Genomic DNA, 14,863 nt, shown 5'->3' on the forward strand with positions numbered 1-14,863 from the left:
CCATGGTTAGGATATGTTGTGAGGATGGGGTGATAGAGGAGCTGACTGCTATTGGGGGTTGCAAGGTTGGCTCCTTCCCAGTGACTTATTTGGGTCTTCTTATCTCTGATTCAACACTTTCGATTGCTGTCTGGGATATAATGGTTGAAAGAGTTAAAAAAAAATTGGATTTATGAAAGTACAAGTATCTCTCTTTTGTTGGTAGGGTTACTCTATTGAAATTGTGTTTATCAAATCACCATGTTTACCAGAGGTCTTTGATAAATATTCCTGCTTCGATTACAAGAAAATTGGAAAAAATGATGCGAGACTTTCTTTGGGGCTCCTATTCCTATGGGAGGAAGTTTCACTTATTTAAATGGGATAGACTATGTATACCTAAAAAAAAAGGTGGGCTGGGATTAAGGAGAATTAGGGTGTTTAACCAAGCACTTTTATGTAAATGGTGGTGGAGGAGCCTTAAACTCAAGAACCATTATAAAGTTATCATGGCTAAATATGGAGTTGATAGATTACAGATCTGGTTGGGTAATGGGTACCGAAGAGAAGTTTCATAGGTGTGGAAGTCCATCTTTAGATGCAAGCCTATTGTTTCAGGTTATTCTAGATGGAGTGTTGGTTGTGGTACGCAAGTGTCTTTGTGGCATCATAAATGGATAGGGGATTATCCGTTGAAAGTGGCTTTTCTTGATCTTTTTGGATTGGTAACTTAGCCGACAGTGGCCATTCATGACGCTTTAGAAAGAAGAGGTTTGCAATGTTCTTGGAATATTTCTCTATCTTATGGCCGAGTAAGTAACCACTTATTATCTCAATGGTGATCTCTTATGGAAATGTTGGATAACACTTATGTTGCTGCTGATGTTGAGGATGAGATTATAAGGGAGATTGAAAGTGATGGTGTTTTTTTGGTAAAATCTTGTTATAATCTATCATTCTAAGATATGATTAGATGATCTAACCCTAATGTTGTTGCTGTTTGGAAATGACCTATACCACATAAGGTTCAATGTTTCATTTGGCTTGCCTCTCTGAATAGGATTTTAACGATTGATAACTTGATTAAAAGGGGACAAATTTTGCCTAATGTTTGTCCTTTTTGCAATGAAGATGGGAATAGTGGTACATCTTTTGATCCATTGTTCCTTTACATCCCGTGTGTGATCCTGGTTTTTCTCTACACTTGGGGTACTTTTTTTCATGCCTCGTTCAGTGGAAGGTATTATCTCTCAGATGTCTTTAAGTCATTTGCCTGTACGTAGGAAAGTCCTATGGAAGATTTCTAAAAAGGTTATCCTCTGGGAAATATGGAAGGAGAGGAATAGAAAAACCTTTGTTGGGAATTCATTGCAGTTGAAAAGGTCATAGCCAAAATTAAGCTTTCCATTTGTTTATGGCTATCAGTGACTAAGGAGGGTTGGGGTATTCCAATTGTGGATGTTTTGTCTAATCTTCATAATTTGTTTTCCGTTGGTACTTCTCGTTCTAGACCGAAGAGCTTTTGGTTGGCACCTAACTTTGGGAGTGTTAAGCTAAATTTTGATTGAAGTTCTTTTGGAAATCCAGGTAGGGCTGGCATTGGTGGTATTGTACGTGACTCCAGGGGTTGTGTTATTTTCTCCTTTGCTGGCCTGCTATGAGAAAAAACAACAGATTGTGCTTAATCAAGTGCTTTATTGTGTGGGTTGAAAATCTTGATTGAAAGGAACGTTACTGGTAATGTTTGGATTGAAGGGATTATTTGAATGTGATAAAATGGTGCAAATTGGATCAGAAGGTTCCATGGGACTTGCGGTCTTTGTGGTTGCAAATAATGGATCTAGTTGGACCTTCTCTTTCTTTCAATCATGTCTTTCGGAAAGCAAATTCCATTGCCGACTCATTGTCTAAAGGAGGTGCCTCGTTACCTTCGCTGTTGATTTGTTTTGATGTAATTTCTTTCACTTAGTCATCAATAAAACTTTTGAACATTTGTAAAAAATAAAAATAAAAAAATAAAAAAAAATAAAAATAATATATATATATATATATATATATATATATATATATATATATATATATATAGGAAAACACTACGCAACACCTATAGGCGAAAATGAACAGTGATTTCGCTTACCCCCATCACCATTCAAAGTTCATCACGCGGTCAAGATTGTCCGGTAGTGTTTTATTTTTCATTTTTCTTTTGAAAATTGGAGTGACCTAAAATTTGGAGTGTGTATTCATAAAAAATCGGGTAATATTTGAAAATTATAAAAAAATATTTTTACATGAAAAAATTGACCAAAATAGCCCTAAAATATTTCAGGACTATTTTGGTCAATTTATTTTTTACGGATAATTGTTTTTATATTTTTATTAGATACACCTCAATAAGATGTACATACCATCCAAATTTCAGGTCATTTTGATTTGTAGAAAAAAACTTAAAAATAAAAAACCATCGGATAATCGTGACTGCGCGACGAAACTTGGATGGTGATGAAGGTAGGAAAAATCACTATTCATTTTCGCCTATAGGCGTCAGGAATAATTTTTCGTATATAAATTATTCCTAACATGTATAGGCGAAAATGAATAGTGATTTCACCCACCCTCATCACCGTCCAAGTTTCATCGCGTGGTCACGATTGTCTAATAGTGTTTTATTTTTCATTTTTTTTTTTACAAATCGGAATGACCTGAAATTTGGAGAGTATGTACATGTTACTAAGGGGCATCTAATAAAAATATAAAAATATTATCCGTGAAAAATAAGTTGATCAAAATACCCCAAAAGTTTTTGGGGTATTTTGGTCAAATTTTTCATGTAAAATATTTTTTATAGTTTTCGAAGATTCTCCTATTTTTGATGAATACACGCTCTAAATTTTAAGTCATTCTGATTTGTAAAATAAAAAATAAAAAATAAAATACTACCAGACAATCATGACTGCGCGATGAACTTTGGACGGTGATGGGGGTAGGCAAAATCACTATTCACTTTCACTTATAGGCGTTGCGTGGTGTTTTCCTATATATATATATATATATATATATATATATATATATATATATATATATATATATATATATATATATATATATATATATATATATATATATATATATATATATATATATATATATATATATAAGGAATGATCCAATGCAACGGTTGTAAACGACACTTTTAGAAAACCATGTTCGTGGTATTTGTATGACCTCAAATTTTGCACACACACTCTCTTCATCTCCACAATTAATCGCCCCAAAAAAAAAATTTTCAATTTGAACCCTAGATATGGTCAAAATGAGTCCCCTCCAAAAACGAATCTAGACCATTCATTTTGTGAATTTCAAGATCTTAGCCTTTATGACCTCAAAATCATTTTTTTCTTTTTAAAAATTTTTCATCAAATGATAATAAAGCCATCCAAAAAAATCGAAAATGAAAAAAATCCTTCTAAGGCCTAGATCTAAGTATCTCACCAAAATGAACGGCCTATGTTAATTTGGCTAAAAAATACTTTTTAACTTATGTTTTCAATTTTTTTTTTTTTTTTTGTGATTGTTCATTAGAGTGTAAAGATTGTATATTTCAAAATGTGGATCAAACAAATGGCCACAAGATGGTTTTTTATGGTTGTTGCATAATATTACTATACAACAGTTGCATGAAATCATTGATATATATATATATATAGATATCTAGGAAAACGCTCCTGTCAACCCATGGGCTCATGGAACAATGTAAGCCCAACGACCTAGATTGAATCTAGACCGATCCAATGATCACAATTGTATATCGTAATTTAATTTTAATTTTGTTTTTACAAGTCCAAACTACTTGAAATTTGGAGTGTCTATTCTTCAAGAATGTAGAATCTAATAAAAATATCAAAAAACTAATTCGCATAAATTAAATTGACCAAAATACCTCTAAAAATTTTTGGGGGTATTTTGATCAATTTATTTTATATGAATTATTTTTTTAATATTTTTATTAGGTGCGACTTGATGAGAAGAGTTTATGCTCCAAAGTAATGTGCATCTCAAAATTTCACTAGAAGACGCCCAAAAATCCTCTAATTGATCATCTTGACCTCAAGATCTATGATTAAGCGAGAAAGTAGATTTCAAGTCTTGGAAATAGTTTATCTTGTAATGCATTTTCGAACGGTCAATTTTCGAGATTTTCAAGTGTTCATGGATCTACTCGATCTATAATATTTTGAAGTTTTAATTTTTAATTAGAGATGAAAAGAACTTTTAAGGCTATAATAAAGATTTCCAATATAAAACGATATCTTTCGACATTATTTGAAGGTGTGTCTTACTTTGATTATTTAGGGCCTTGGCCTTATACACACCACACCCTTAAATAAACACTTTATCAAAAAATATATAATTATATTTATTTAAATATCATAAATTAATTATTATTTAAATATAAAAAATATTCGGGTCCAGGTCCAGGTCCAGGTCCTATCTACATGGACCCAAGCCCGAATAGTGTTCCAGGCAAAGACTTTGACTCGAATCCAAACCACCGGATCCCATTTTTTATCCCATACCCAGATCCGGGTTGGGTCCAGGTCCAGGTCCATTGCCACCCTACCTCGCAAAAGCTCTTAAATGTGGGCGAAGCGAAGGTTGAGCGTTCCTTATCCATCAACTCGTTCCGTCAGATAGTGTTATCAAAAGCAAGACTAGACATCGAAACGTTAAAGGGGTCGAGTTTAGTAGAAAATAATGCAATTGTTAATCGTATTAGTTGGATTAAATTTTAAAAAAGAGAAATAAAAATAAAAATAAAAATTTAAAAATATATATAAATCATATATAGTTATGGATCTAGATCCAAAATTTTGGATTCGATTTCATAGGATCCAAATCCGGATCTGGGTGGATTTGGACCCTATCCGAAAAATTCTCAGCCGTAGGTGAGGGTTTTGAAAGCCGGGATTTCATGTGAAGGTTTCGAAGCCCGTTGTTTGGCCTCGAAATATCGATATCCCAAAGGTGTTTATGGTGCATTGGCGTTTGAAAACGCATTATTTATGACCCGCTATTATGCATTCAATTTTCACAAAAGGAAAAATTTTCAACAAATGCTAAATTGTGCATCTCTTAAGAATGTAATTTTGGCGATGGTTGTAGCAATTAGTGCAGTGCATCGTCACAGTCTGCATTCAATTTTCACTTAAGGAAAAATTTTCAAACCGGTAGAAATGAATGCTAAATTGTGCATGTCTTAGGAATGTAATTGGTGCATCGTCACAGTCTGCCTATACATGAGAAGAAGAAGCAACAACAGGTGATTATTTTGGGGAATTATTATTTGGACCCCTGTTTTTGTTTGGGGAATTATTATTTTCACCCTTGTTTTTGTATGGGGATAGTACGATATGATTTATATGATCGTAATTGGTGTTCTAAAAACTGGATCATTGGGTTGAACTGGTCACCCACCAGTTATGTGGTGACTTCGAATCATCGAAGCAAACAATCAGTTTTAAGGAGTCTTTTTTAAAACTGTTTTTTAAAAATGGGCAACTTCACTAAGAACATGTGGACAACCGGCAAAATTGGGGGGATTTTAGGCCTGGACTGGTACCCTACTAGTTTCTAGATGGCTTGCTAGTTTCTAAGACACTGTCATAATAACAAAGCATTAAAAGGATTTGAGAGAATCAAAATTCCCATTTGATTCCCTGAAAATGGGTCTTTAAGAGACCCATTTCCATGGAAACAACCCCTACATGCTATTTGGATGCCCTTCCAAGATGGGACTCACATTTCTACGTGGAGACCGATTTCTACATTTTAAGCTTTTTTTCGTGGAAATGTCAATTGTAACAAAATTTGTAGAATTAACATTTCCAGGAAGTTGAAAGAGAGCCATGACAACCAAAACTTGTAGTAAGTTATACTTTATAGAGTGTATTGAGGTCCGCCAGAACCTCAAACTCTAGAGCTGTAACAATTATAATAAACTGATACATAATAATATATATATATATATATATATATATATATATATATATATATATATATATATATATATATATATATATATATATATATAATCTCTTATATTATTAATACATATTATAAAATATATAAGTAACATGTATAATTATGTGTAATAATTATATATAAATAATTATCCTAATTATATATAGTTATAATAGATTATATGTAAGCCATTTGTATATTATAATAATTAATTTACAATATTATGATAATAACTAATATATATACTTAATATACAGTAATATATGCATTATTCTAAAATATATAAGATAATATGTTATAATTATTGTATTATATTATACTATATAATTTTCAAGAGACATATCTTCCAGGCAATCCAAACATTGGACAGGTGTCTTCCAAGTCTCTTACCAGATACTATCCAAATAGCAAATACCCATGCTCTAGGATATGCCAATTTCAGGAGATACCAATTTCAGGAGAGGCATCTCCTCAAGATACCCATTTCTAGGTAAACAAACAGGGCCTTAGTATTTTTTTGGATAATTTAGTGAGGGCCTCTAGGAATTTGAGTATTGACTTCGAAATGAGCTATAGTTCGGAATCGATCAGATACTGAATCTGATCAACTCGGCAATTCGATGGATAAATTTGGGTATGTTTTTTTTTTTGAAGCTAATAAATTTGGGTATGGTTCTGTTTTGTTAGTCAACAAAACCACTCCTTTCAAAATTCATTTTAGGGAAGGTTTCTATATCTTAAACCATTCAAAACTTAAGGAGCCGATGGTCTTGAGCCCCATATTCCCAATCATGACTCTAAAAAGCAGAAGAATTAAACCGTAAAAAGAATTAGTTTTTAACTTTTTTGGGCTGTTTATTTTAGTAATTCTGAAATTTATCTGATCTGTACTACTTTGGAGCTACAAATACATGAATGTAAATGCATTTGCCGTGATTTACTATATGTTTCATAACCTAAATCCAATGAGAATGAGAGGGGAATTATGCATCAGCAGGCGCACAAAAAACTCTCTTTTTTTAAATTTATTTATTTTTTTTTTTTTAAAAATATCTGTTCTTTTAAAATAATATAAACTAGATATGCTTGAACCTTTTCCCAAAATCAACCTGGCAAGGGAATGCACCTGGTTTGTAAACTATGACTGTAACCACCAAGCCAAGAGCCCTAATTCCAATGGCACACAGACTCACACATTTTACCTAAATTAAATAACCAGAGCCCGATATTTTTTCCAAAAATCTTCAAAAAAATTACTAAATAAAACAAAATCTTAAAGAAAAATGAACTTCTCAAGGTAACCAAAAAGAAAGTCTTTCACGACATCCGCATTGGATCAATATGCAACCTCTTTTATACCAACAAATCTATATGCACAAAAGATAGTAATTAGAAGGGTGAGGTTTGTAAAAGGTTGCTTATAAGGGTGAGGTTCGTAAAAGGTTGCCTTTTTATAATGTAGAAATAAGGCACACCTCTAAAATTTTAGAGATACTGTTCCGGTGTCAGAAACTTTATGATGGTTTAAAATCTATTTTCATCCTATAGTTATAAAAATTCATATTTATAAAATGGTACATATCGAACAAATCACTAAACACTTTAAAATCTTGAAAATTAACGGTCCAGATAATTTATTAAAAAATGAACTATTTTTTGGACTTGAAATTCTTTTTTTTGTCTTGTTTTTCTTTATGTCTATATATCTTGAGGTTGACATGATCAATTGGAGTGTTCTCCAAAGCCGGAACACTCTTTCTATAGGATTTTTGTGGTGCACCTTATTTCAATAGAATAAGGGTGTAACCTTATATAAACTTTTTCTATTTAATAGTCTAAAGAAGATGAAATATTAAAGGAAAAGTTCATATAAAGTTGCAATAAGGTTGCAGCAATCTACACCGTTTATTTTATTTGGACGCTTTAGCTATTAAATAAGATAGAGATTTGAGAACAAACGACAATAGAAAAAACTCTTAAGAATAGAATACGTTGTAGACAGAGGTGGTCACCATGTGGGATGCGACAATGTGAATTGTAGAGTTCTATTCTCACTAGGTTCCAAATCAACACAAAAAGAAAATGGGACTTAAAAGAATTAAATAATGAAGAAAACAAAAAAGTAAACAACAAACAAACGAAGAACAAGAAACCAAGACATGAAAAAAAGAAATAAATACAAATAAAAATCATGAAAAATTGGAATGAACTCGAGGTATAGGTAGTTAGGGCGGTGTCGATCATAATATGATGTCTTCAGTTCTATTCCTACTATAATAAGTGACCCTTTTACTTGATGATGTACCCAAAAATTATGTATATACATCTCATGACATAAACATATTTCAAAAATACCAATACAAAAAGGACTTCTTTAAAGAAGAAAAGTAGGCAAATAAGAGATATATTTTGGGGAAAAGTAGTCAATATTTTCTATGAAGAAACTTATTACTAAATAATTTTTAAATTGAAAAAATCATATGTTCCGTGGGAGTGATGTACATTAAAAAAAAAAAGACTTAAGAATAATTAAATAAAGAAGAAACGAAAAAAAAAAATGAAAAGAGGAAACTAAGATTAGAAAAGAAATAAACAAGTAAAAACACGAACCATAAATTGACAAATATACATCACTATGTAAAAGTAGATCAAAAGTACCTGCGAAAAGTAACTTCTTAAAGAAAGAAAATACACAAATAAAAGATATGAACTTAGGGGAAAAGAAGCAATCAATAGTTTCTATCAAGAAACTCACTACTAATAATTTACCCAAAAAGAAATTTACTACTAATGTCGAGATTGGAATGATTATATTTTTCCACAGAGTAAAGTATACTTGTTTTTTTCTTGGGTAGTTCAGTGGTAGGAATCAAACTTGAGTTATAGCATTGCTTGGCATTAATTGCTATATAAAATGTACATTTTAAATTTGCTCCCCAAAACCGTAGCTAGGGTTTTGGAGATGTAACCTATTCAACATCGCAACCAATCCAAAAAAAGAAAGAAAGAAAGAAAGGAAGAAAAAAATAAATAAAGAAAACTTTCTTTGAGGCGCACTTTAGAAAAGCGCGAATGAACAAAAAAAAAAAACCTAGATCTAAGAGTTCAGATACTCAATTTTTATTTATTTATTTTTTAAATACCAAAATGGTGATTCTAAAGTAGAAGCATTGTATACATGCTCATATTTGAAAATTTTACTTTTAAAATCTAGACAAGGTACTTATTTTAATAGTTTAATAATTTAATAATAGTAGCCGACCTCAATTAGTTGGTAAAAGGCTTTGCCGATGATAAATGTTTTTAATAATAGGATTCAAGTAGTCCTGTAATATAAAAGATGCACAAAATGACCAAAGTATTTCATGAACTTGTAGTGAAAACTATACTAATTCCCTTTTTTTCATTTACATAAGCCCCAAAATCTATCAATAGAAAAGAAAAAGGGCTGGTAGACTATGCTACCGTATGCGTTTCAAACAGTACACTAGCAACTCCCCAATTGTCTTGTGTGGCCATAAAACAATTTGATGGATTTGGAGCAAGAGGAACGACCATCCCAACCGTTCTTTATTGACATCTGATGGTTGGGGAATTGCTAGGAAACTGTTTGAATACCGAATGCTCCCGCGTTATTCTTCCGTAAAAAAAAAGTCACGCAAAGTATCTTCTATGTGCACTAACAATGGTTCACATAAATAGAGAACTTAAGCCCAAACATGATCATAAGAACTATGATATGTTTGGTTCACGTGAAAATGTTTTCTAGAATATATTTTCACATGAAGAAATTCTCTTATCTAATCAAGTGTGGGAATATTTTTACATCAATTATTTGACAATTGGTTTGAAAAGATATACTAAGACCAATTGGTATGAAAATATTCTCATACTTGACCGCATAAGAGAACTTTTTAATATGAAAATATTTTCGAGAAAATATTTTCACGCGAACCAAACGTGCCCTAAAGTGATGATAAATACAAGGCAAGCTTCAAGTTAAAATATTTCTCTATTTATCTAAACTCTATTTTATTAATATAACTTTAAGATAAGAATCTGCTTGGGCTTGAGTAGTCAGCAGCTGTATATCTCAAGATTGATTCCTGCTAAACTACCCCTCTCCCCCAAAAAAACAAAAGGAAAAAAAGAAGGAAAAATCTAACTTCAAGTTAAATACTTCATTTGGGGGAATTTATCATTCACACATCACATACCAAATACAATGACATTAATGAAGATATGAAATCTCAATACAATATTTATACATATACATATATGTTGAAGTAGCAAAGTTTTACGTTTCCACAAATACATTCCATGCTACAAGTGGGCAATTAAAGCTTCAATTAAACCTGAATGATCAAGGCATTTGCCTAATCACCTTTATTATACCTTCATCTGAGGCTATTTCAAATCATCACATAGGGGATAAAAGATCATTATGTGACAATTTGACAGAGACACATTTCAGTATATTAGGGACAGAGATAAACTAACCAAAGAAGTTAATATGGGATGAAGTTGGAGAGTTCTCAGTGTCATGAGATGGTGAATGTACATGTCTTCCTTCATAAGTTGTAATCACCATTCGTGGATCCTCTGCTAATCGCTCGACTCGCTTCTTCACACGACAATTGTCTTGGGTACAACGATAATAACTCCTGCACTTGATCAAGGTTAAACTCTAATTATCATATATAATTCTTTGTTTTTTCTACCTGTATTTGTACCAAGGGAGTCAATGTACAAGCTTTAACATTCCCCTAACATGCCACCTCCCAACGTTTAACTTCAGAGTACAACTACTTCCATGATAACCTTAATTTAGATATCTAATTTTAGTCTCACTTGAAAAATTAAATTCATTGCAAATTAAGTAAGCCATATTATAAGCACAAAGAATCGAGATGTGCCATTATTTTTGTATTTTTTTAGATTTTGTCATCTACTTTCAGATCTGAAAAAATCTCAATTTTGCATGGGTTTGATACACACTCCATGCCATGAGAAATAAACATTCAGTCTTGCATGGAAAAAGTTTATATAAGCTTGCAATCTAGCATGGAAAAAGTTTATATAAGGTTGCAATCTAGCATGGAAGAAGTTCGTATAAGGTATCAACCTTATACTATTGCTGTAAGATCCACCTTAAAAATCCATTAGAAAGGGAGTGCCCCAATGTTGGAAAACCCTCAAATTTTATCATCTCGACCTCGATATGCATGCATATGAAGAAAAAAGAATTTTACATCCTTAAAATAATACATCTTGTAACAAATCATTTAGATTTTCTATTTTCAAGATTTTCAAGTACTTATAGATTTTCTCAATCTATATCATTTTTTGAATTTTAAATGTTATAACTAGGGAGCCATCAGCCATCATAAGGTTTCCAACACCAAAACTACCATTCATTTAGAGGTATCATTTTTTAAATTTTAAATTTTATAACTAGGGAGCCATCAGCCATCATAAGGTTTCCAACACCAAAACTACCTTTCATTTAGAGGTGCATCTTACTTCTACATTATAAAGAGGGCACCTTATACAAAGATCACCCATTTTGCATAGGCTAAATCATGTATGTTTTTACACAAATCAATGAAGATGCAATAAATTAAATATAAGACAGAGAGAGAAAGCAAGAAAAAGCATCTTTCTTATCTATATTTATATCTGGAGTCCTGATGAGTTTTGATAAAGTTCTGTGTTGGCTGCCTACCTAGCACAACCTAGCCCTTTCATTGCCTGGGACGGGTTAAGAGAAAATTTAAAGTTCTCATCCTTGTTAGAGAACTTATCTTGGTTCGTATAAAATCAAAATTAAAAACTTGAATTTCTTTGCATTTTCATTTTAGTTCTTTGTACATGCATCTTAAGCAAATAATATGCATCAACAATAACTCCTTCCTAGTATCCATTCCAAATTGCAAATAGACGATCCACTCAAAAAGTTCACGCTCAATAGATGGGAAACTGGAAGAATAATTTACCACACAAAAAGGAGCTAAAAGATTAGCTCCTCTCTCTCTCTCATCATATTTGGAGGCAAATACTTTCTACAAATGGACACTCTTGTCTGAAAAAAAGAAAAAAAAAAAAATTCAATTTCATCATACCATAACTCGACAACCTCAAATCTCTATCTTTTTTCATCCATGTTTGTGATACTACATTATGAGAATGGATTGAGCTTGAAATTGCAAAAAATTAATATGAAAAGAAAAAGAAATGATCATTGTCCTATCAAAGCAAAAAATTAATATGAAAAGAAAAAGAAATGATCATTGTCCTATCAAAGAAAATGTAATGCCATCATCAATGATGCTTTAGGTGAAGCCAATGATAAACTTCATCACATTAGTCAGACAAAGTTAAGAGTGAGAGATGCAAATGATGACAAGTAAAAATATTTGATCCATCATGTTTCCATTCAAATTTTGTTTCCTAAGTGATTATGGGAATAACAGTTGGTTTCCAAAGTGGATAATTGGTGACCCCATGCCCCATGGAATCATAACATCAGATCATGTTAAATCAACCTTACCTTGTCTCACAATACCAATTAACAACCTCACATTGAGAGAGAGAGAGAGAGAGAGAGAGAGAGAGAGGATTATTTCGCCCTAAGGTCTTCAAAAATGGCAGGCCTTCTTGAGATTGCTGTTCTTTTTGGATTTTGGGTGTGTGTGAGAGAGAGAGAGAGAGAGGGGAGGGGGGGGGGGGGGGTCCATTTCTTGCTCTAAGGTTTGAGAGAGAGGGGGGTCCATTTCTTGCCCTATGGTTTTAAAAAATGGCAGGCCTCCCTGAGATTGCTGTACTATATGGGTTTCGGGTGAGTGTGTGTGTGTGAGTGAGAGAGAGAGAGAGAGAGAGAGAGAGAGAGCTAAGCACCATTGGCATGTTCAATCTCAACCATCTATGCTGACTGATATTCTTAGCGGACATAAGATATTTCTAGACTCTAATACACAGAAAAGAAACTCCTAAATCACAATTATCTTTCACAAATTGAGTTATAATTTAAGACCCTAAGTTAGAGAGAGAAAGTTGTGTAAGAATGAGTGTAGAGAGAGAAAGTGGTAATGGATACCTGGGGTGCTGGGTGTTCTTGACGACTTTCTGGCCATACTTTCTCCACTTGTAGCCATCGTCCAAGACATCGATATCACTCATGGTTTTGAAGCAAAACCTTGGCTCTCTAACCTTTCTTCTCACCTTCACCTTCTTCATTTTTATTGCCGAAGCTCCCAAATGATCCTCACTTGCTGCCCTTCTGCAACCCAAACCTTCCTCCTCCCCCAATGACCTACACATAACCACAAAATTTACAGATTTATAGAGCTTGTGTGGGTTTGCATGGTGAGAGATCAGAGAGAATTATCTGACCAATTTTCTCATAATCTCTTCATGATTACAAGCGTAAGAATTGTATTGCAAAAGTAGAGAGAGTGTTTGCCTGCATGTGTGCAGGAGAGAGAGAGATTGAGGGTGCCAATATCAAATTAATTTATACAATTATTCTCTCTCTTGTAATTAAGATGTTTTTTATTGCACAAGTAGAGAGAGGGAGAGAGTTGGTGTGTGTGCATGTGAGTATGTGGGAGGGAGAGAGAGGCAAAATCTTTAACATAAAAAAAAAAAAAAGGAAAAATTTTTACTTCAAAGGTGCAGAGAGAAAGTGTTTTTGAGTGGATGTGCATGTGTTCTAGATATAGAATGGTAAGAAATTCCATGAAAACACAGAGAAAGTGCATGTATGAGAGAGAGAGAGAGAGAGAGGGAGTTTACCAGAGAGATTTGCTAGAGAGAGAGACAATATACAAGAGTGAGAATTTGCTAGAGAGAGAGAATTTCTTAGAGAGAGAAAGAGAGGATTTATGAGAGAGAGATCAAAGAAAGTAAAGTGGATTCCTACCACAGAGAGGTCTTCATCTTCTGCAAAGGTGCAGGCCCAATGGCTCCATTACTCTGAGCCACAGTGAACAGATTGCACCCACTCTCACCTTCGCCATTAGCATCGAGCATTAGAGGAGGAGCCATGGCTGATAACCCATTCATGGCTCTGAACAAACCATGGTACCCATTTCCGGAGAGACCCCAACTCGTTGGCTCATGGCCTTGAAAACCCATGCTCGATGTGACCAACCCTTCATCACCCTGAAACATCCCTTGATTCATCTCTTTCTATCTCTTCTCTTTCTCTCTCTAGTGCAACTTACCTGGCTACTTCTTCATATCAGTGAAGAATCACTAGATGATGAAGGGAATCCCTGAAAGTAATTTAAGACAGGCAAAGAGAGAGAAAAAGGGTGTTATAATTCTGGATCTGAGAGAGAAAGAGAGAGAGGGCAAGGGTTTGGGCTTAATATATTGAAACTGAAGAGGGGAAAGATAGGGTAGTAATTGTGCAATTGAGAGAGAAAGAGAGAGAGAGAGAGGAGGGTGATAATTCAATAGAGAAAGAGGAGAGAGACAGAGAGAGAAGGGTGATAATTCTATAGAGAGAGGAGGGTGATAATTCTATAGAGAGAGGAGAGAGAGGAGGGTGATAATTCTATAGAGAGAGAGGAGGGTGGTAATTCTATAGAGAGAGAGAGAGAGGAGAGTGATATATCTACAGAGATAGAAGGCTTTGGGCTTCTGCGATGGTGAAGAGAGAGATGGGAGGGCAGTTACTGTGCAACTTTGAGAGAGAGAGAGAGATGAGGGTGACAATTCTAGAGAGAGAGAGAGGAGGGTGACAATTCTAGAGAGAGAGAGAGAGAGAGAGAGAGAAGGGGGAGCGGGGTTGTAGGGTGTAATAATTTTGGTGCTGGGATGAGTACAAAATAATGGAAATGCTTGTCCTCTTTCTCTC

At 33.5% G+C, this 14,863-nt stretch overlaps 1 protein-coding gene across 1 annotated transcript; it reads right to left on the reverse strand.

Annotated features, from left to right (window-relative positions):
- Positions 1 to 10,214: 10,214 nt before the first annotated feature.
- Positions 10,215 to 14,334, reverse strand: LOC18432033 (WRKY transcription factor SUSIBA2). The gene is made up of 3 exons (XM_006842143.4): positions 13,922 to 14,334; positions 13,097 to 13,312; positions 10,215 to 10,664 (listed from the first exon to the last, which is right to left on the reverse strand). Exons 1-3 carry the CDS (start codon positions 14,182 to 14,184, stop codon positions 10,496 to 10,498), a joined length of 648 nt encoding a protein of 215 aa, XP_006842206.1. The 5' UTR covers positions 14,185 to 14,334; the 3' UTR covers positions 10,215 to 10,495.
- Positions 14,335 to 14,863: the final 529 nt, after the last annotated feature.

This window comes from Amborella trichopoda, chromosome 5 (assembly GCF_054954075.1).
Source record: "Amborella trichopoda isolate Santa Cruz 75 chromosome 5, AtrichopodaSantaCruz75HAP2 v2.0, whole genome shotgun sequence".
Taxonomy (NCBI): Eukaryota; Viridiplantae; Streptophyta; class Magnoliopsida; order Amborellales; family Amborellaceae; genus Amborella; species Amborella trichopoda.